The sequence below is a fragment of the Kogia breviceps genome, chromosome 4 (assembly GCF_026419965.1).
Source record: "Kogia breviceps isolate mKogBre1 chromosome 4, mKogBre1 haplotype 1, whole genome shotgun sequence".
Lineage (NCBI taxonomy): Eukaryota > Metazoa > Chordata > Mammalia > Artiodactyla > Physeteridae > Kogia > Kogia breviceps.
In genome coordinates, this window is record NC_081313.1 from 91,016,146 (window position 1) to 91,040,642 (window position 24,497).

Below are 24,497 nucleotides of genomic sequence, written 5' to 3' on the forward strand. Positions count from 1 at the left end.
ATTAAATCAGTAAGTCATTTATTCTGTTTTAGGATTGTCTTTGCAAAGCAAATGAAAAAAAAGTCAAAAAAGTGAATCAGCACTAGGTTTTTCTTGATGAGGCTGACTCCACATAAATTGACATAAATATACTGAGAAGAGTCAATTACATAAGTACAGTGTCATTATGTAATTTACTTGTCATTGCAGAGTATTCAGTCTGGTTATCTAGGTCTACTTTAGCTGGTGCAAAATTTTCCGACATCTACTTACATAATAGTATTTGTAATATCCTTGTAATTACTGCCTATTAGGTCATATTCAAATTTCCTTAATGTTCAGCACTGATATGTCTCTGATCAAGGTCGTTGCTAATATTTGAGCATTTACTGGTTAAATACTGCTTACTGGTTAGACTCTATGTGTGTCTTCAGTGTTTTTTTAAAACATTTATGCACATATAATCTCAATATTGGTATAACATTCATAACCATATGTTAAGCAGAAATGTAACCAATAATTTTCTATAAAACTTTTTCAAAGTTCTTTTCTTCCCCTGTCACAACTCAGGGTGAGTTTCTGGCGCCTTGACAAATAGAAAAAGAACCTAAAAGATTACTGGGGAGATATCAGCTATCCACCCATAGTAACCAAGCTCAGCATTTCTTCTTTCTATATCCTGATCTGTTAAGGGCCAGTTTTTGTCATCATTACTTTTAAATATCAACTGAGATCAGATAATATAATCTCAGCTCACATAACCAACCATTTATATACTTTCCTTGGAGAGCAATAACAAACTTGACTAATTTATGTTTGCTTGTTTACAATTCTAATTTTCACACACTCTCTGTGGTGTACTCTAGAGGCTTTAATTGTGTGATTTTAACTTCCTTCAAGATTCAGTCTTTTCTCTGTCACCTGGCCCAGAGGTCTACCTAGGACAAGGAGGAAGCCTTGCCATGAGAGTGGACCATGTGAGTCCTTGACAAGAATCAGACATTGCTCTAGTGAATACTCAAGGCATCTGACTTGGTTGAGCTCAAATGAGCCAAATGGGAAACACCTCTTCCAGTGATACTGCTTGAATATTGGTACAGTGCCATCAGTCAGTAATGGAAAATGAGATTTCACCAATCATTTGTTCTTCCCATGACTTGGTTTGCTACCACTTATCCCAGATCAATGTTTTGTTCCATCCCTATGGCCATCAAGCTGCCCTCTCGAATTTTGAAGTCCTCTAAAATCCTGGAAGGAGTATCCCAGACTGGTCGAAGAAATATGGAGTCCTTGGTGGCCCAGAATTTAGTTTGAAACTCTAAACAGCAATGCTAAGACAGCAAAATCATACTGTTCTTCTTAACTAGTTGTTTTTAGCACATTTTGAAAACTGACTTGGAATACCCATGGATATGGAATATTTATATCTGTGTAGTCTTTTCTGTGATTCACTGTGTTAAAAATGACAGATACTTAATCTTCAGTCAGATTATATAATATTTATTTTCCATTTAAAAGATTATTTTGGGCTACTCAAATATAACAGGCTTCATATTAGAATTTTTGAAAGATGTTGTTTTCCCTAAGCACTCTCTCACTCTGACAATCAGTTGTGGATGATAAAAATTTACTAAGTTTGTCCTTTCTTTGTCCTTTCCTTGATACATGTATGGTAGTTAATCTGGTTTGTAAAGGATACAAGTAAGAATGACTATAAAGTGACAACTGTCATCTCATAACTGCCTCCTTTTAACTTGACCTATCTTTATAGCCTGTCATGCAGCTAATATACAGTAGCATACAAATGAGCATATTCATGAGTATGATTTTTATTGTCAAGATTATTATTTCAGAAGTTCCCAAAATGTTTATATTCATGCACCCTTAATTTCAGTAATATTTTCATGACCCCCTTCCTACCAAGCCAAAAGAATTACCTAACATGCCCATTTTTTAAGTAGTTAGGTCCAAACAACATAATAGTAGTAGTGCATTCCATGTCTGACTGATGTTGCTGTGCTTCCCTTGACATGTTAAAATGTCCTCTGAGTTTACTGAGTGGGAACGGCAGACAGGTGACAGACAAAAGGGATTATTAGTAAACAGTTAGGGGCTAATGTTTATACTCTTTCTTATTCGAATGCCAATCATTCTTTTATCTATGGTCTTTGTGATATACACATAAAACTTACAAGTGCATTTTTTAAAAGTAATTTCCACATAACTACCCAAGAAAATAAAGTTAAATCTTCAAAGATCAGTTTTCAAGAGTCAGGCAAACTATGGGTCACGGACCAAATCCACCAGAGCCCTGTTTTATAAATAAAGTTTTATCAGAACACAACCATGCTCATTTATTTATACATTTGCTATGGCTGCTTTCATGCTACTAGGACAGAGTGGAGTAGTTTCAAAAGAGACTGTACAGCCCAGAAAAGCCTAAAATGTTTATCTGGCCTTTTACAGAAAAAAATTGATGACCCTGGTTTTTCATGGCACCCTGCCTTTTTGGTAACATCTAGGAATACAGATTCCCATACTCCAGATTTCTTCTCCTTAGCTTAGGGTTCTTATCCCATTTGCTTCTTAGGAAGTTAAGAGGTTTGTTTCTGTGCAGGTGGTCTCAACAATAATTTTGATGGAAGTACAACGTAACAGTAAAATTCCCTACAGAACTAAAAATTCAAAACTGCATCATTCCTGAAAAGTTTAGAGTATGAATTGACTTGTTTAAGAGAGAGGAATTAGAAACATTTCTAGCACATCAAGCATGTTTTAGAAATTTGATCCTTTTATTTAAAATCATGTAAATGACATTTTATATTGCCCACGTTTAAGTCAATATGCAGCTGTTACTTAGTAAGCCAAGAAATGAGAGCCCCCTTTGGTTCTGAATCCTTCAGAATATTTTCAAGTAATTTATACCAATTGGATTTTCATTTAATCATTTTTAGGAAATAACATGCTTTATTATGTGGCATTCTATGACAATGACTTGCTTATCAATAGCTCAGGAGATAGGCAAATAGCCAACTTTTTAATGTAAGAAAGCTACTTTCCAATCCCTGTGTTTTTCTGAGTGTTATATATTTCATTTCTTCGGAAAGAGAAGGCCTTGAGCAAATGCTTTCCTTTCCTTTTCTTACATATTTAGAAATCCAGGAGGGGCCCTTTTCTTAGTCTATTTCTGTCACAGAGAAATTATTCATTCCACAATATTTGCCTTAAGGGAAGCAGGTGGCCCAGATATTGAGAATGTAGGCATGCATGACCTCTGTGTTTGACTTTGAACATCTATAGCCAAAAGGTTACAAATGAGATATTGAGTAGAAAACCTATTATCAGCTTATTAATTGGAATACCTAAAATTATATCATGACTCTAATTAAATAATATATTGTTTTCTTTAAACTGTTGCAGCAATCAGTATGATGTAGCCACTGGATACACTATAGAACTCAGGAAAAAAAGAGGTGAATCGTCTGCCTGCTCCTCATGGTTGATGTGAGTAGGAGGGAGACTTTACTGGAATGGAGGAGGGAAAAGGTAAAATGTAGATTAGGATTCCACATTCCCACCTACCCATTTTTCTTGATTGCTCAGAGTTTGAAGGCAGTTGTTAATGGACTAAACTTATCATTTTTAAACTTCTCTCAATATCTAGGTCACCAGCTTCCCTTAGAAATGAGTAAACCAAAGCCAATAGCTAATTTTCCTCCCAGAATAAGAAACTGAACAGTGTAGTTTAGGGAATATTAGACCTACATCGCAAGCACACTTTAAGGAGATGATTCGGTGATTCTGAAGCTTTCTAGGAGCAGCACATGCCAGGGACCCATTTTCTCAGTAAACTTTCACTGAAAAACAATTACGTACAATGAAAGAGTCAGAGTTGAATTAAACCCATGATACCCTCTAGGACTGAGCTTTGTCATTGGAGAGAAAAAACAAGTGTATATATAGCCTGTGCTAAATCTAGGCTGGCAGTAAGCCCTCCAGGGATGGAAAGCAGGAAAAGCTCCCCTTTGCTTGGAATGATCAAGGGAAGCTTCCTGGGAATATTAGCTAAATATAAAGGATGGGGAGAACCTTTGCAGGTAGGGAGGAGGAAGGCAGAACATTTGGCTGAGAAATCTGCGGAGTGAAGGAATGTGTTGAAGGAACAATGCTGGGTGTGAAAGACTGAAATCTGCAGGGAAGTGTTGCCAAGTCTGCATAAGAGTATCAGATCTTGTGCAAAGTTGAATTAGACTTCTTCACCCCTTTCTTACTCTGGGTAGACATTTGTGCAGCATTTCCTCAGAACATGTAGCCCTCTGTGATCTCCTACATACGTGGCTAATTTGGTGTGTCCCCAAGCAGAATAAAAATCACCCAACACATCAAAGACATTTTTGCAAGTCACCAGTTGAAATCAAGCTTCAGTCACTAAAAGCAAAAACTGCACTGGCGAGATCTCCACTGACAAAGCAGAGTAAAAGAAGATAGTGATTATTTGAGTAAGTTTGGCAAAACTCCAGTATCTGGATAACTCCCGGTGACTAGAAAATCACCTAGCTACTTGCTAAAGCTTTGCCAATGGAGGCCACGTCAAGGTTACTTCTTTCACAGTTATTTTAACCTTTTAAATTATCTGACCTGAAAGGGCAATTCCCATAGGATCTAAGATAGAATTATACCTGAAAGTTTAGACTTCAAAAGACAACCTGTGCTAAGCCTCAGACAATGAAATTTAAAATCTTCGGAGCTGCTTTCCCCAAACTTCAAGCCGATCCTGTGCAGTCCTTTCATCTCCATCTCTCCCTTTGCCGCTTTATACACCTTTCTATAATTTCCTTTATATATCACTCATTGCAGGCAGTATTTTACATCCATCTTCAAGAAACTTTTAAAAACATAATCAGATTACAGTATATATACTTCTACTTGTCTTGCCACTTTGCTTGTTTCAGATAATGTCTGTGATTAGTAACTGGCTATATTATTCGGGCAAATGAAACGAAGGAAGGGACAAAGGTTAACCATCATCTGAGTGATGGAAGAGGAGTTAAGACGTGGAGATACTGTCAGGGTACAGAAAACACAACTTAGCAGGCATTGAGAAAGGAATACTTCTTACTAGGGTTTTCAGACTTAGGTGACAGTATCTGGTATGTCTTTTCTAGTTTTTCCTAGAGGAGAAATCTGTACTGCTGCGTTGTCGAAAGTTTTCTGGACTAAAAGGACATAGCAGCTCAACAGCAGCTTGGAGGATTAGATAATGGAATACCACTCTGTACAGGAAACCTACATCTCCAGTAGTTTAGACTGCAAATCATTAGCCAAAAACAACTGCATGTAGGATTTGGAGGACAAAAAGAAAAAGTGTAAATATTGCAGTTTACACCACCAAGATCATAGGCTGCCTTCCCAATTTCTGATTGAAAAGTATTGGAAAAGGAGCTGTGAACATTTCATTTTTAAAACCTGTCAAAATGGTGCTATTGACTCCTTAATACAAAGATATATTACAATATTTTTTAGGTAAACATGCAAGTCTGACCTGGCCATAAATGTAAATACAGAGAATGTTTACAGAGAATTCATCAAAATCATGCCCATTTGCTTTTGACTGAGCTACCGTTTTGTTCAATGGCAGTGACTGACAGTCCTTGCTTCCAGCATATGGGACACATCAGAGTCACTGACTCTCAGCTGCCCAAAGCCTGGGGCAGACAACATGACAGCCATAGACAACTGGCTTCTTCTTGGACTCAGGTTAGACAACTCAAGTAAATGAGTAAACATGCTCATTTTTTGGTGTTTCCCAGGAACATAACAGAAGAGTATGTGACATGAGGCAAAATGGATGTTGGGAGACTGTTGAAATTGACCTTAGTGAGGGCCAGTGTTGCTTTGTGTAAGTTCATTCAGATTTGTCAGAGCATGCCAAAAGAAGCATACACTTTACTGCTGGGAAACTTGTAAAGCAAATTGCATGTATGGTATCATAATAAATCATCTAAGAGCCCACCAATACTTTGCATTCCGTGATTTGAAATATTAGCACAATTCAAGAGTGACACAATGGACATTTTCCTTAAATCTGAAATATGGAGTTTAAGCATTTCTTGATTGTTTTTCCATTCTCTCAGGTAACATTATACTTGAGTTTCATAGCATTTTTAATATTATACAGTGATGTCATAAAATCATAAAGTTAAAAAGGGATCTTAGTATTCATTTAACCCAACCTGCTCATTTTATTAAAGAGAAGTAACACCCAGAGAGGTAATGACTTATCTAAGATCGCAGTTAGTGGCTGAGAAGAGATCTGGGTTGCCCATCTCCTAGTCCAGTGCTCTCACAACTGAGAAGTCAATTCACTGGATACAAAGTCAATCCAGCGATTCATATAAAAATTGATTTTCATTATAAAAATATGAAAATACAGAAAAGTATATTACCATAAGAACGCCTTCCAAAGACAAGCATTGTCTTTTTAAAAATCTACCATTAGTTTATTTTTTTCTTAGAGACTTTAATCATATTGTAACTTTTTTATGTCAACCTAACACTACAGCGGGGATTTTTTTGTATAATCTTCAGAAACAATTTTGATAGCTGCATAATAATCCATTCTCAATTCTTTTTCTTTTCTCAGTTAACACTACATAAAGCTTTTTTCTGAGTTTGGGGAAATCTATCCTAAGGAAATAATCCTAATGTGGAATTGTTGGGCCAAATGATATTCAGTGGTCCTTTCATTATGATGCTTTCAAACCTGCAGGACCTGAGAACGAAGGGGAAAAACCTTTATGTTCCCTCCTAGGAAGCTGATTGTTAGCAACAATAGTTGTAAAAAGAACTAAAAGTCTTTCTTGAGCTTGGCCACCCAATCAGTTAGCAAACATTTGTGTGAAATATTGGGGGGAAAGCATAATATGTCAGTGAGGTTCACTCGCAGAACTGCAGGTTGCTACTATACTATTAGGTCCAAAATCCTCACCTAAACAATGACTTCTGAATTGAGGGAAATGCTAGAGAAAAACAAAAACCTCTCCCATCTGCAAGTCCATTTTTGACTATATGAAACATCTTTTTATTTCAACCTGGTTTTGCACAATCTCTGGACTACTTCCTTTAATAAAAAACCAGCTGCTTGTACTTAAGGAATGTCACTAAAGCAAAACCTAAGAAGGAAGGTAAAGCTCCTGAAAAAGAACAGTACCATCCAAATAATGAGTAAAAAGCCCATTTTGGTATTTGTACACTATGCTTCCTCCATAATTTTTATTGGCAGAATACTACACCCTACTAATCACCTGTACGGCTAACAAAAGTAACATGGATCCACCCTCTATCTCCTGGGATATATGTTTTCCAGCAATTTTCTGTCATCTCCTGGTCTAGAAGTCTTCATCCAGAGTGGACCCTTTGCTCCAGAGGAGTAGAAATGGCGTACTATAGACATAAGTCATTCACATTGGATGCCATGTGACACCAACCATTAATTAACAACCTTCTGAAGAAGCTCCACCACCTCATTACCTCAATGACGGACAGCTATGTAGAATCTGCCATACAGAAGCCCAATCAATGTTTCATGGAGGAGTGAAGGACTACTTTGCTATTTTCATTTCTATTTTGTGAATCTATCATTTTCCTACTGACATTTAAAGGAGCTCTATACACACTTTCCAGAGGTGACCCACTGAGAGATGCTATGACTGGCTAGCCAGAGTCATTACCAACCCTTTCTCCAAGAGGCTGGAAATACTTGCCTTCCCAGCTAGTGGTAGTCACGTGACCCAGACTACTAGAAAGAAAAGCTATTGGAGGCTCTGGAAAAGCTTTTACTTTCCTGATAAAAGAGACAGATGAGTAGTGCCATGCCTTCCCCTGCTTCTTCTTTACTTGAACGCACATGTAATTTCCAAGGCTAGTTGGTCACCTTATCATATCTGAGGGAAAGATGAGAACTGTAGAAACACTGGCCCTGACATCCTAATACTAATAATTACCGACATCCAGATTTTTTATTAAATGAGGAAAATAACTCCCTATTTGGTTTGCTTTGTGTGTGTTTTTTTGTTTTTGTTTTTTGTTTGTTTGTTTGGCCACACTGCACATCTTATGGGATCTTAGTGCCCCGACCAGGGATTGAGCCCTCAGCAGGTTCAATCAGTCCTAACCACTGGACCGCCAGGGAATTCCCGACTCTCTATTTGTTTAAACCACTTAATAGTCATATTTTCTACAGCATATTTCCCGCAGCATCCATAACTGTTTTCTTATAATACAGATCAACAGTTCCTTTGTAATCACTTCCACCTTTTTCCAACTCCAAAGGAAATCATCACTACAATTGCTAATCAGGTTAGTACAATTATTTTTAAATGTATACAATAAACCTTACCTATATGTTACAGTGGTAAGAGCAGAATATGTCATCATCCTTGCTATATAACAGCAAATCAAAATTCAGAAGTATTGTGGCTAATATTATATGAAACATTGGCAGGGGATTAGCATATGCATTGTTAATCTTAATTTTCCAGTTTATATTTTTCTTTTGTAAGAGTTCAGGAAGCTAAACTACATACTTTAAATTCAGATAAGGTTAAAGCAACTTAGATAGTATAAATGGTCAATACACAAGCATCTAGAAACTTTATTCTGATATATTTCATAGAAATTTTAAAATAAATACACATTTTATTATATTAATGCATGCTCTCATTAGTTTAATGAAGGTTCCAGCTTTACACATTGGCCCATAAAAGAAATATAAACTTCTTAAATATAAAATCTATATATAGTATAGCTTTCATTGAATTGCAAGAGATGAATTTTTATTTAACCATACATGTAAATCTTTGGAGACAACAAAATAATACAGAAATTATAATTCCAATTTCCTGTGCTCTGGGATTAATCTAATGTTTCTCCTAAACTCAGGTCCCACCATCCCCTACTTCTAGAATTTGAATTAAAAAGGCATGGGAGATAGACTGGACAAGTAATTATACAACACAGGGTCTAATGGACACCTGGTCAAGTCCCCTAGCTTTTCTGGGTTCTGTTAATTTATGCATAGGTTTGGGATAGCTACAGTATCCACTTAATTAAAAGAAACTGGATTTTAACAACTGATTCTAAGGATGCTAGCGTGCCCTTAAATAAACAGGTAAAGCTTTTATCCACATCAAAGGGAATTACTCATACCTAAAAGCTCAATAGACATTAGAAGTTTAAATTGTGCAATGTTTTCCTATCTTCTCCAGAAGCAATCTCCATTACAGAGTTTTTAGCTTGAGAGGTTAATTTAATTCAACTTGAGTGTTGATAAAATGTCCTTCAGTTAGGAAAGAAAGGGGGAGGAGAGTAGGAAAGGACTTTTTTATTGGGAGATAATTTTACATATAGAAATCTACAGTTTCAAATATATCCAACCTCAATGAACAGTGAAATGAAGAGATTTTTAACATTAACAATCTGTCTTTAATACTCTAGCAGTTTATATTATACATAACTGCAGAACACTAAATTCTCATAATTATTTTTGCTGAGTATTGTGTTAAACTTCAAGGATTAATCAAGGATTATCAATACAAACTAATATTTCATGCAGAAGCATCACTTATGATAAACTATTTTTTTCTTGTATGAAACTAATTTCCTTAAAAAATAGGTATCATGTACTAAAAACAGTACTATACCAAATGTTTCCTGCATACACGTGTTTCTAATACAAACTAGCTATAAGCCAGAGAAAATAATCAACCACATAACTACAAGGCAGATTATATTCTTTCATTTCACCAACTGCCCTATGAAAAGTTAATTATCTTCAAAGGAAAATATTTTGGGGCTGTAATTTTTGTTTTACTGACAAATTACAACTGATTTATTTCTAATGTTAAGGAGTCCACGTTTAGCAAGCACTGAAGGCTTCAAAGAACAGAAAATATTTTGTATTTAAGAGAGTGATTCTATGAAATTCTCTACTTCATATTATAGAAAGACAAATTAATATACAGATTAATATAGAACTGTGTGTTATTAAAATTAACTTGAAATGTGGCTAGCCCAAATTAGTAAAATATACACCAGAAATCAAAAAATTAGTATAAAAGAAGAATGTAAGTAAGCTATCTTAAAGATTTTTACAGTGATTACATGTTGAAATGATAATATTTTTGGATACATTGAGTGAAATGTACTATATTATTAAAATTAACTTCAGCTGTTTCTTTTAATTTTTTTAATGCGGCTGCTAGAAAATTTTAAATTACATATATGGCTCATATTATTTTTCTATTCTACAGCACTGCTATAGAAACAGCAGACTCTATTAAATGTTAATATTAATCCCAATCGACATTGTTAAATTTCATATCATTATGATATTTGACATAACGTATTTAATACATTATCACAAGATTCCTGAGCTTAGAATCAAATACACCTCTACTCTTGAAAACAGAACCAAACAAAATGTGCTCTAATCTTTTCCATCATCTTCTGTATACTTGCAACTGTGCTAAACTTTGGTTATGTATGATTCAGCAAACACGCAAAAGGGATCTTTTGGGTGATAGAACTATTCTAAAACTGGACTGTTGTGATGGCTGCACAACTATAAATGTATTCAAAAATCAATGGATTGTATACTTACAACTGGTAAATTGTATAGCACTGGAAATTATACCTCAATAAAGCTGTTGTTGTTTTTTTTAAAGTACACAGCTAGAGCCCAGCAGATTTAAAGTGCCATCTAGAAGCTGCATATACATTTCAGGTAATTCAAATATAATTCTTCAATCCATCATATGGCTCAACATTGCAATGAAAATTTTTCCATGAGGGTCTTGTTACCTGCAATGGGTCCTCATTCAACAGTGGATTATGTCATCACTAGTTGGAGGTATAAGTTACAAAAAACAAAGGGAACACAGAGTAGCTGAAAGTCGACAGTTTATTAGTGGCACCCAGCTCAGGCGATAATAGCCCTTATAATAATGTACATCTTGTTGCAAACTTACCCAATCTGGGCACCCTATAATTGGACATCTGCTGGTATTTTGCCATGCTAGACTGAATACTGGAATGTAAGAAACCCCCTGCTCTACACTAATAAAACCAAATAAAAGACAATAGATTGAGTCAAAATTAACATTTAACAATTTCCATGCGAAACTGCAAGCTAAACTGCTCATTTCTCTTTCCCTATTGCAAGAAAAAAAAAGGAGCAGAGAAATCCAGCAGCTCAAAAATTATAGTCAATTTGGAAAAACATATTGGTGATTAATAAATTTCAAGTTAAGAACATAGGATTGTTTGTGCATTGCTTCTATCAGACCTTGAAACAAACTATTTACAATCTAAAATTTGTGAGATTATTCATTATGGGTATTATGCTGCTGCCACCTTTTGCTTTTTTTGAACATCATCTCCATACCAAAAAAAAAAAAAAGTCAGCTCTACTTTTTCTACTTTAGCAAAATGGGTCTGAAGAACTATAACTTATGCTTTCTTTACACTCAGGAAAACACAGGAAAGTAAAACACAGATCACACCTTCATGCAATTGAACCACTATACAGTTTTGTGCTTTTTGTGGCCTACCTAGTAAATACTACTTCCAGAGCTCTCTTTACCCCATATTAACCAAAAAAAAAAAAAAGAGAAAATGAAACAATGGGAACAGTAATAATAACACATATATAACTCACATTTAACACTGGAACAGATTTCAAGATGTGTGCATGTACACAAATATAAATATAGACAAAAATTTGCACGGACACTGAGTTCCCTCAAGTTCTCATCTTAGGTATAAACTAGGTGGATAGTTCAAAAGCCAAAGACCATGTGGAGTGTTAAAATCATTTAGGAATGTTGATTTAATGCAGCCACAGAATCGAGGGATATATTATAGTCCATTCTAGTTATAAAATGACTCATCCAGGCATTTAGATAATCTATGAATGCATTTGTTCTAGTTCCAGACTGAAGTTACATTACAATTGTGAATGCTTATGACATAGTTATACTTTATGAGTTGAGTGACACATTTACAACTCAAACATGTATAAAACATTCACTGAATTTGACTTTCTAGAGAGATGATTCTCTATTGGTCAGTATTGGATACCACCATCCATTTCACATAACCCAGAATACTGTCCAATCAATGTGGTGTCCCAGCACATATCTGGCAGTTTTTTATACTGTCTTATTCATTCATAAATGCTTTTAAGACTCCCAAAATAAAAGTCCACAAAGATATGAATATATTTTTAAAGATATCTATAAAATAATGCTATCCAGGTATCAAAACTGAATTGCATTTTACTATGATACCTATTCTTTTCTTATTTCTGATATTTTCAATAGGGAAAGTAGTACAAGTCAACTGACAATGAAGTTCATCTTCATAAAGTATAGAGAAGAGCTTTCTTTCTTTAGTCCCAGATATTGTTAAACTCATAGAACATACGAGAAGTAAAGCATTAATATTTAACTCCTCCCAAAATTAAAATTTTTACAGAATGTTCATAAAACTCTAAAATAGGTGATTTTAACCTACCAGCATGAAGCTTGGCTTTCTCTAATTTCTAAGTAGCCAAAATACTCATACTGAGGCACTATTCAATTTCTTAAGAGTTTGTGTCAGAGAACTATATCTACTTCTTGGTGGATTTCTGTCATACTCTCCATTCCTAGACATATCACCATACGAAACAATGTGCAAATAACTGTTTAGGAAAACTGAAATGCCCACTCTAGATAGCTATTTACTTTAGGAATAAAATAAACCAAAAACATCTCAAAATTTTCTACAGGCTATGCAGAAGACAGGAAAGGATGATTTTTACAGGCCATGCTGCTAAGAGAGAGAGTTGATTCAGGGAATATAATACTATAAGTTTAAACATATGCCTTTTGTAAAGCTTTTTGTAAATCACCATAGAAGTTGATTAAAGTGCTTGCCATGGCTGTATCTACTGCAGACTGGGGAATCATTCCTCGCAGATCCGTCTGAATATAGCCTGTCAAAAGACTCCGGTTTGGACTGTCCTTAAGAGGAACACAAAACCAACCACAGGGATGGTTATATCCACGAACAAATTCTGATCTCTTTTCACTCCAGTCAAGACTTATCCCTACAAGGCAATTTAAAATGACACTATTAATAGCAATGCCTGACATTAATCTAAAACTCTCACTAAAAAATATTATCAGATTTCTTATTTACATATTTTTCTTCTTATCCATGTAGATGAAAATTAAGCCCCAAGAGTGACCGTGGAAGAATGAAAAAGATAATTACTAAATGGAATTCCGACAGAGGCTGGTAGATATGTAATGGGGAAAGTTCTAATCCCTTCAGAATAAATGGCATCATGTCATCTTGGTAACTCCTTGGAAACTACAAATCTTCTCTGTAGCAGCCAGGCCTCAAGGTACTAATAATCAAACCTATGTACCACCACTGCTCCCCACAGGCACTACCATATCACACTTTGGTTCTGGCTGGTTCAGATTAAACAGGTAGATGTGTACCTACAACTGCCAACTCAAATATATATCGTACATACAAAAATATTAATTTACCTATAGATATATTTTAGAAAGCAGAAGCCTTCTAATAGTATCTTTAATTTTGGAAAGAAAAATATTACACAGATCAAGGAAGGAAAAGTACTCTAACACATACCAAGCCTATTTTTTCTAAGTATATGACTAAGAAGCTGTTTCTTGAGAGTGACTTAGAAGGAAACCCAACAACTAGATCTCTTTCTTAGAGGCAGTCATGCGTTCCATATTTGTTAGCTGTGACCTGAAGGATACTGTGTAACGGGGAACGAAAAAAAGATTGCAAAAACCTTCCTGATATTGTTATTTTAATCCTTAGGGTTTAGCATTTGCAAACAGAGCTTAGTGATTATAAAATAACTATGGGGGCTTCCCTGGTGGCGTAGTGGATAAGAATCTGCCTGCCAATGCAGGGGACACAGGTTCGATCCCTGGTCCGGGAGGATCCCACATGCCGTGGAGCAACTGATCCCGTGTACCACAACTACTGAGCCTGCGCTCTAGAGCCCACAAGCCACAACTACTGAGCTCGCATGCCACAACTACTGAAGCCCACATGCCTAGAGCCCAAGCTCCGTAATAAGAGAAGCCACCGCAATGAGAAGCCCACGCACCACAATAAAGAGCAGTCCCCGCTCGCCACACTAGAGAAAGCCCGTGCGTGCGCAGCAACGAAGACCCAACGCAGCCAAAAATAAATTAATTAATTAAAATAAATTTTTTAAAAATAACTATGAAAGTTGAAACTATATCTTGTGTAGAAACATCCAGCCTAGAAAACTCAAAATTTAAAACACACCGAGAGAAAGTAAAAGGTTTTGAGACAATTACCACAGGATAAAAGCCCTTCTTTATAGTCCACAGTATAGGAGAAGTCAACAAACTCTCTTGGGGAAATTATATTCCAAAGCTGACCAGCAGTAGTATAACGCATCACACAGCAATTCTGAAAGAGAACAGGTAACAGCTGTTAGTACTATAGGAAACACATACTCATATATCATAAGTTAATCTTTAGCAAAAAATTCACTCACTTAAAATGTGTTATAATAAATATTAATAACATTTCTTACAGTGATTCTGACAGGTTTAGATCTCTATTCTATATCTCATGGTGACTGTATGGACTTGAGGAGGATATACAATCAAAACACAGAGGTAAGTTACCCAGTATCCAAATCTCTGTTTCAGTAGAGTCACCTCTTATCCTATATGATAAAAGTGAAAGCAGGTAGTATAGACTGTAGGTGTATAAGATAAAATCCACAAGTACTTTGACTAAAACACCAAATGTGTCAATAAAGGATTCAAATATGGCAAGGAATGAATTAATAAAAACAGACAAAGAAAGAAAGCCACTTAGGTTACATAATTCTCTAATGCCTAAGGTAGCATATTTATCTTTGATTTTGGCTAAATATTAATGGAAAACCTACATACTATTACCTAGAAACCTGAATATGATGGTGGCATTTTCAGAATTTTAGATTTCAGAACCTCAGCTAAAGTTTTACAATCAAAGACACTAATGATTTTCTTAAGCAGCAAGGGTAAAGCTACTGCAGAAAACAAACTCAGTTCTGACTAACACTCACTAGTTAATATGAGGAAACTCAAGCTTTTTAAAAGGCAGCAAGGATTCCCCTATGAGATCTTTGCCATGACTACTTATTCTCAAAGCAATGAATATAATGAATGCAAGTATACACACGTGTTCACGTGCACATGCGCACACATACACCCACACACACATACACTCACCCAAACACTCATACACACACACACACAATCTGAAGCAACATTTCTAAACAAATACCTCTTCAAAATACTCCAGAATATCCAATGATGTCATTAAGCTGTCCCAATCCAAGCGACAGGGACCTGGGCGTATATGGTCTATTACACTATTGACGACATCATCTATAACACCTTGGGCTTTGAAGCTGGAGAAAACATATTAAAGTCAAATGCTATTAGAATGAAAAATTTCAGCATGCTCTCACAGTTCAGAGCTCACATCAAAAAAAACAAAATGTAATGAAGATTTTTTAAAACGAGTAAATCCCGACTTTTCTGACAAATTAGGTTCTGTCAATTATTTCATCAGAATGTACTCTAAAACGTCTTCAAATCTAATAAGAGATCTGAAGGCTATCTTATGCATTATCATGAACATAGTAAAATACCTTCATGTTATGGTGTAGCCAAGAGCAGTCTGCAGAACACTGTAATGCTTCTATTTATTTTGTATGCTGTTCTTTTCTCAGCTATGCTCTAACATGTTATTAGTATTTGCATATTCTTACCCTAACTTTTGAAACCTTTTTATTAGGAATAGAAATATAGGTCACCCAAGAATAGAATGCCCAGGATTGACTCAGGAATAATATCAGAACTTGACATATTTCAAAGGTGGCATTACATACCAGTAGGAAAAAGATATACTAGTTCAAAAATGGTGTTTGGATTCAATAGTTATCCTAACAGAGAGAATAAAAACTGAATTCTTACTTCACATCATTCAAAATAACTCCAGATCGACTAAATACCACTACGTAAAAGGTAAACATTTTTAATTTTGAGAAAAATATACAAGTGACCATCTTTGTGACCTCAGGATACAGGGGGATTACTTGAATACATAAAACACACAAAAACACAAATTACACAAGATGGTTAAAATTAAAAACTTACATACCACAAATGACAAAATAAGTAACTTCTTTAAAAACTAGACACAGAGTGGAAGAAGATAAGTGCAACACATATATACAGATATATACTTATTATAGAGGATATATGATTAATTCCTATGAAACAATCAGAAGAGGACAATCCAAACAAAAGATAGGCAAAGGACAAGATTGACCTGAAATGTCAATAAACTTAGAGAAGATGCTCAATTTCACTCATAATCAAGTAATTACTAGCAAGATACCATCTCATACCCCTGAAAAACTGGCAGAGATTAAAAACTTAATAATAAGTGTTGAATGGAAGGGAATGAGAACTCTCAAAGTGCTACCACCACTTTGGAGAGCAATTTGGCAACATGCAGTAAAGTGGGATGATGTATGTCCCTAAGACACAGGCACATCCCAAGAAAATGATACATGTGTGTAGAAGGAGACATATACCAAGAAGCTTACTGCAGAGAAGAATTCACAACAACATGAAAATTCATCAGTAGGCAAACTTGCAAACACAATAAACGCATTGTGGTATATGAATACAGAAGTGAAAGACTAGATCAACATGTAACAACATGGGTAACTCTTGAAAACACAGTATTGAACAGAAAAAATTAAAGTATATTACTGAAACACACACACACACGGTCAAAGTGTGAAATAGGAATAATACACACAACTTCAAGACAGTAGTTATCTCTGGGGAGGAAAGAAAAGAGAGATAGATTGGCTTTAACTCCATCATTGTTTTCAAGGGTCTTTTTTCTCCTTTTTAAGCATCTGAAGCCTTTTTATCATTTTGTAAATCTCTCAAGCTCAAGCTTATATTATGTTCCATCCTAAATCTGCTCTTCTGCCTGTGTTCTCTAACTTGGGGTGAGGGTGGGGGTAGGAGGTGGGTAACACAAATTACTTCAGGCACAAATTAGAAATCTGGGATTCAATTTCAACTCTTCTTTTTCTCTTAACCCCATTCCAATAATCAGAACTAATAAGTCACCATGTTTCATCAGGATGATTTTCCAAACATAAACTGCTTAGAACAATATCTGGTTTTCAATAAATGTTAGTTAGTTATCATCGCCATCATCCTCATCACCACCACCATCACTATCATAAATCTCTTTCAAGTTCATTTGTCCTTTTCAACTCCCATGCTATGTCCTTACTTTGGGAACTCTGTGTCCAACTCAACACTGCATCAGTTTCTAGCTCTTCTGATCATATAATTCTTTAAGAATCTGAAAAAAGCCACAGATGTCTTCCCAGGAATATACACATTGTCACAAAACTTTGTATACAATCTTAGGGACACTTCAAGAAGCTAGCCATGGACCCCCAGGATACAAGCTCTTCTCTAAACTTTCCACGCTCATTTCTGTCTTTCACAATTGTTATTAGAATAAATGCAAAATCCTTTGAGGACCTGGGAGGTATGGGTAGGGTTGAGCAGTAGGTAAATGCAAAACTGAATGCGTTAGTTTAGAATTCAAAAATCCTTCAGACATCCTCTCCCCACCCCCATAATTAATACTCCAGCTATACAAACACAACTTCAGCTTCCCTAAATAAACTCCTTAAAGTGTTTCCCGTCTGTGTGAACGTAGTAAATGAAATTCTCTCTGCCTGGAATATGAATTTATCCTTCATTCCCTAAGAAACACTTACTCTTTCTTTAAGACTCCACTCCAATATTAGCTCCCCTATGAAGTTTTTCCATATCACCCAGCATAGTGCTCCCTTGGCACTTTTTACACTTTTTCAACCCCAGCAGGGATTACTGATCTAAAGGATTAACTTCTACACTTGCTTACAATGTTTAATCCAACTCCAGTTTCCCTGTCCTTCTCATAAATACTGTACAACCTATCTTCCTGGAAATGCTATCTCTGGTAATACACTTCAAAATACTCTGCATATAGTAAGTTCAGTCAACAGTTTCATTTTTAAAAGTGCTGAGTCCCAAGGATGTAACTATTCCACTCCAATTTCACACGGCAACTATCTCCTCTGGCTTTAAAAAACAATATTTTTTTTACTGGTTAAAGGCATAATTCATGTTCAACTATATGCAAAAATAAAAAAACAGAAATAAAAATCACCCATAAAACTGACATCTAGAGGTATATATTTTGTGTTAAATAAAACATTTTAATATATAAAAATATATATTTAAAGTCAACCCATTATTATGCTACATACAGTTTAATATTCTGCTTTATTCACTTTTCATTGTATCTTGAGCATTTTATTATGTTTTTAAAGACTGTAAAATAGCACATTTTATAATTTAATCATTCCCCAACAATTGATTATTCAGGTTGTTTGTAATTTTTAATATTTTAAGTAATACTGTGGTGGAAGAGACAAGTTTAAATAACTATTAATTTTCCCATGATTTCTTCAAGATAAATTCCTAGAATAAAATATGCTACAGCACTGAATAAATGCAGAAAGAATATTAGAAGGGTCTTATACCCCATAGTAAGAAATTAAGATTTTATCAGCTATCTGATATCACTATTTATGATCCCCTCACCACCAACTCTGTCCACCAAGGATATGGACATTTTAAAGGCTTTGAATTCATAGCAGGATTTGCTTCTCAGAAAGTTTAACATCTTAAAGCAAAAGCCAAATTTTGCTGGTAATGATCATTCAGTGATCATGTGTGTAGGTGTGTATATATCTGAAGTTTAGCAATGTCCTAAGAGCCATGTAACACTACAGGAATTTACTTACAGATATCCATTAAATTCTTCTGAAGGTTTCCTCCAAATTGTTACATCTTTCTAGAAAAATAAAAACAGTGTATACTGATAATTACATGGGTGGAAACCTGGATATAAAACTGACAATTTCATAAACTCTACAGCATTAGCTTTTGCATGAAAATAAAACATAAGTAAATATTCAAAGAAATTCACAAAAGTAATTTATACCATAAAATAATCCATATCTGAAAGTAGTACACATCTTACTTAAATTACAGACCCCTACAAAAGGTTTTTCAATAGCTTACTGACACCCAAACACTGTTAAGATTCGGTGATGGCACTATCTCATTGGCCATTATTATTTGCCTCATTCCAATCTCATATATTTACCATTACTGACACATTTAGACTGAGATAATAGAAATGTTAAATATTTCATTCTGAACTTGCTCACATCTCTTTTTAAAATTAAACAATTCAAATCTATTATGACAGTGCTACCTTGAATTAGTCGCTACATTTTTTTCCAGATCATTTCCCAAGAAATTCTGAATAGCAGAATAGCCAGAGGACTTAACTGGAAGAGTCCTGGGTTCAAGGATTAGCTCTTCCAACACTCAGGTATGTCATATTGGTAGAAAAAGAATACTAACTGGTCATTCTCAGGCTTATTAAAATATCTGAAACAATTTCAAATTATCAATTACTATACTTCCTTAAACTGACAATGACACATTTTATTTACTGACTTGAGAGGCTGCTCTTTACAACCTTGTTGCCATGAGTCTATTCTTGTGTCCAATATCTGAAGAACTAATGAAAGCCGTGCAGGATTACTATGTTCTTCCTTTGTGAAACAGTAAACCATCAACTTTATTAGCATGTTTATCTATCCCGCACATTCATCTAAAGTATGGTCCATATTTTTCCGTACCATTTTGAAAGTCATCCACCAGCTCATTAGACAGAAGATACACCCTCAAACATAAGTAATTTAATTAATTTACCATTTTCTTAGCAACTCTCCACTTGTCATCTTCAAGGCTGTGGTATTGGATGAGAGTGTTTTTAAGTCTAGTCGCCAAAACAACTGCATCAGGCAGGTCTTCCATTTGTTTTCCCTGTTACAAAGATTAAGATTATCATCAGCAAATACCAGAGTTAAATGCAGTAGACCAATGGGTCTCAAATATGGCTTCATAAAAGAGTCACCTGGGGAGTTGTAAAAGATACCTATACCTGGACCCCATCCCAAATCAACTAATCGGGATCCCTGAGGATAAGACCTGGCTATAGGATACTTTTCTAAAAGCTTCCAAGGTGTGGAACACATAAGGATAAGAATCACATATGTTGAGTTATTAAAATCACTCACATAAAAAATAAAATACAAATCCTATTTCCCTTTCTAATAGAATCTAACCCAAAGGAATAAATTATAAAATTCCAGATAACTTAAAGAAAAAAAATACTGCTTTTTCAAAAATACAAAAATAACACACAAGGCATAAACTCTTCTAAAATTCCTTAGAGATTCAGCCATTGAAAATTTTCATTTTACCAGCCAACAGATATAGGACTCAATCTAGCAAACAAATGACAACCACAATTGGAAACCTCCTCTTACATCCTTTAAGGATAGGGCTAGAGACCTCTGAAGAATTTCAAAAGTTTGAAGGACTCTATTGTCTTCAATATTTTATTTCATTTGATGAAGTGTCATAGGATTCAGTGACGTACTGTGTAACATAGGAGGTGATATGAAGACCTTGGAACCACCAGTACAGCAGAAATAAGTGGTTTATAATTTTAAGGCAATAATTTTAACTATACAGAGAGGAAAGTACTATATCATTAATAATTCCAAAGGTATGTTATTGTTCAACAATACTTTAAAAGAGAAATGATTACTAATCTTGAAAGATTATAAACAATATGAGGGATTCTATAATGTGATCATTTTAAAACATTGCTGCAAATTCTGTGACACTCTACCCATCAAGAGGGATTGACATATATACACTACTATGTATAAAATAGATAATTAATGAGAACTGACTGTATACCACAGGGAACTCTACTCAGTGCCCTGTGGTGACCTAAATGGGAAGGAAATCCAAGGAAGGGGGATATATGTATACGTGTGGCTGATTAACTTTGCTGTACAGCAGAAACTAACACTACATTGTAAAGCAACTATATTCCAATAAAAATAAATAAATAAAGTGAAAAAAAAAATTAAAAGCAACAAAGCATTTACAGTGAAAAAAAAAGAAGTGCAGTCTGTGACGCTGCATGACCTCTACAGCTAGGTTAGAAAATTCCATGCAGCCTCTGTACGTCTCTCTTAGAATAATCGCTCTGAGAGCCTTTGATCAACATGTAAGCATACAAGGAATCTGGTTATCCTGAGGCTGATATGTGGAAAGGTCCAGATGGAAAGAAGAGGAAAGGAGGGGAAAAAGGAGAGGGAAAGACAGAGACAGAGACAGACAGACACACAAACATACGGATCCAAAATCCCACCTCCAGAAGCCTATTTAGGGCTTCGCACCTAATGGGCATCTCTTGCTTCCCCAGTCTTCCTTCAATTTGCCTCGGTCTTCCTCATCTTAATAATTTTACTATTAAAATGATAATTGAGCCAGTTGCTCAATGTCAAAAACCTTGGAATCATCCTTAATAGGTATTAGGAGATTCATCACATACCATTGCCTACAATGCTCTTGTCCTACTGGTTTTCTTTCTGTCCCTTAAATACATCAAGCTTGTCACTGACTTTGGGACTTTGTACTTACTATTATTTCTCCACCTGGATTAGTAGATCCCAAATCTGAGCATGACTAATAACAACCTGTAATAATAATTTCAGATTAAACCTCCTGTCCTTAATACAACCTTCCCCAAATCACTATTATACCCTTCTTTTATTTTCTTCATAGTGCATCACTATGTGAAATTAACTTGTTTATTTATTGATGTACTATATTCTACTCTTTGACTACCATGTCCCCATCTAATAGAGTGGCTGTCCCATGTCTGCCTTTTTCACTACTATATCCCCACCAACTAGAACACTACCTGGAACACAGTAGGACCTTAATATTTGTTGAAGTGTGTTTGCTTCAAAACATGATTTATTTGGTCTTAACTTCTCTCCTTTTGGTGCCATGGTACTCTCCAGTAAAAGGCTAAAGAAGAAAAGGCTTTGAAAGAAAGCTGTCCATTTACAGAATCATGAAGTCACTACTAAAAAGGAGATCAAGAAAAGATCTAAATGAACTATCAAGGCTCAAACCTCTATGGGAATAAGGATGCAATTCTCACTACAAATGCATACATCAGAATCATGTTGTTATGATTTTTAATAGTTGTAGACCAGGGCACAAACCCGTGTCCCCTGCATCGGCAGGCGGACTCTCAACCACTGTGCCACCAGGGAAGCCCTCTATTATGTTTTTGAAGTAACTACTTGTGTAGGCAGTTGCTGCCACCATTGAGTGGGCAGCCTTCACAGGTTAAAAAATTTTCTTGAGGCCATCTATCAGAACCACAGTCTTTGACCAATACAATTTTAATTTTTGTCAAATGTCAATGAAATGGCCATAGGTTTTAATTAACTATGGAATAAAATAAACATTTTAACCTCTAATAAAAAGTGAATGCCATAAAAATCCGTTTGTACTTATGTAGTATGATTAAGTCAGAATTCACATATTAAAGAAACTCATATCAGAATCGTTTTACCTTCCATTACCTGATTGATATGTTTCATGTATGTGAATAGCTTCAATTTAACATGCCACAGATCTTCCCTAAGATGTGCAAACCAAGGCCCTGTAAATTAAATTATATTTTCTACCTAACATAAAAATTTCAGCATAGGCTTAATCGCCAGTCAATTTTGAATTAGTAATTTAGCTTTTCCAATTAGTCAAATATGGTAGTTTCTCATTTTTGAGACTGGCTGTAGCAGGAATGCAACAGGGTAAGTCTTCATCTGCAATGTGACTGATGATACTCCGATTCAGAGCTCACTTTGGCTTATTTTAGGACAAGCTTTACAACACCAATGAGACTTTTACAACACTTAAGACAATATTAATTTCTAATAACGTCACAGCTTTAAGTTTGAGTCCAAGTTAATGTTCAAGCTCCTAATGCTCTAATCCTTTATTTAAAAAAATAATAATAGCTAACATTTATTGATCATTTAACTACGTGATCAGTCTTTCCGGCCACTTCAAACTGTATTATTTCATTTAGTCCTCATAAATAACCTTAAGAGCCCATCCTATTATTGTCTCTATTTTACAGAAAGGGAAAGTATCAACACGGAGGTTAAGTCATTTGTCCAAGATCACACAGCCCATAAGTGATGGAGCCAGAATTCCAACCCAGGACCTCTGCCTCCAGAGACTAAAGGTCTATTCTGTGAAACACTGGAAGCTGATCAAAGGCTGCAAGAGACTCTAAAAATCTGACATCATGCTGAATTTGCTGTATTTTGTCTTGCTGAACCTAAAAAATCTCAGGTAATCTTTCTTAATTGTAAATTAGGGATAACAGCAACATTAATTTATTGAGGAATTACAAGAGTTAATATATTTAGTACCGAATTTGGAAGATAGTAAGCACTCCGAAAACACTGCCTCTTAACAACACAGCTCCGTCAAAGCCTGGTGTGAGGGAATAGACCTTCTGTTGTCTGTGTACCTACTAAGAACCAGGGAGCACTGTGCCCATCACAGAACGGTATCTCAATGAATCTTCACCCCGGCCCCCCGAAGCGAGGTTATTACCGCCCTTTCCCCATTTAACAGATGAAGTAATTTAGAACTAATCGGCGTCCTAACGCTGGTGAACTGGGTTGAGGAGGAGAGGGGCAAGACCTGGGATCCAACCAGCGCGACCCTTACCCTCAGTTTTCTCTCACCTGTGAGGTCCACACGCGTCCGGACGCCGGTTCCGCCATCCTGGACCTCCACGGCGGCTTCCCTCGCCCACTTCCCGGAGCAGCTCCGGGAAGACGACCCTGTCGCCCCGCCTCCAGGTGGCCTCACCTCCGTGCTGCTACTCAACGCTACTTGATGTGAAGCGAGGAGTGCGACCGAGATCAGGCGTGCCAGTTAGACAGGAAACTCACGATTTCTGCAATACTAACTCTCCAGCTCTCTCGGCTTCCCCGCCCGCGGAGGCCATCGGTGGCAGCAGCCAATGGTCGCCAAGCCACTGCCAGTTGCAGCCAATTGGAAGGCATCAAGCCTTCAGGGGAAGGCGGGCCGAACCCCGCAACCACGCCCCCGGCTCGAACACTGGCCTCCTCGGGGGTGGGTAACGGCAAAAGTTGGCAGAAGCAACGTGTGTTTGCAGGGATTGGCTGGCGCGGCAGCGTGCGGAGCGCTAATTGGTCGCCGAGAGATGGACTGATTCCACGTCGGGTAACAGTTGACGGTCTCCGGGCCACCTGCGTGTACGGAGTCGCCTGTGGGTTTGGCTCTGGAAGGGTGCCCTGTGGCCAATTAATT

At 36.1% G+C, this 24,497-nt stretch overlaps 1 protein-coding gene across 1 annotated transcript; it reads right to left on the reverse strand.

Moving 5' to 3' along the window:
- Nucleotides 1-10,921: 10,921 nt before the first annotated feature.
- Nucleotides 10,922-24,181, reverse strand: STARD4 (StAR related lipid transfer domain containing 4). Its single transcript, XM_059062183.2, has 6 exons — nucleotides 23,906-24,181; nucleotides 19,977-20,090; nucleotides 18,995-19,044; nucleotides 15,379-15,505; nucleotides 14,394-14,508; nucleotides 10,922-13,129 (listed from the first exon to the last, which is right to left on the reverse strand). Exons 1-6 carry the CDS (start codon nucleotides 23,942-23,944, stop codon nucleotides 12,894-12,896), a joined length of 681 nt encoding a protein of 226 aa, XP_058918166.1. The 5' UTR covers nucleotides 23,945-24,181; the 3' UTR covers nucleotides 10,922-12,893.
- Between the last annotated feature and the right edge of the window lie 316 nt (nucleotides 24,182-24,497).

Bases quoted from the DNA above. Each gene is read 5' to 3' on its own strand.
- STARD4 (XM_059062183.2), bottom strand. From the start codon at position 23,944: ATGGCGGAACCGGCGTCCGGACGCGTGTGGACCTCACAG. The intron at 20,091-23,905 runs GTGAGAGAAAAC...TCTTTGTAACAG, and splicing joins GACGCGTGTGGACCTCACAG to GGAAAACAAATGGAAGACCT. The intron at 14,509-15,378 runs GTATTTGTTTAG...GTTCTCTTTCAG, and splicing joins TTCTGGAGTATTTTGAAGAG to AATTGCTGTGTGATGCGTTA.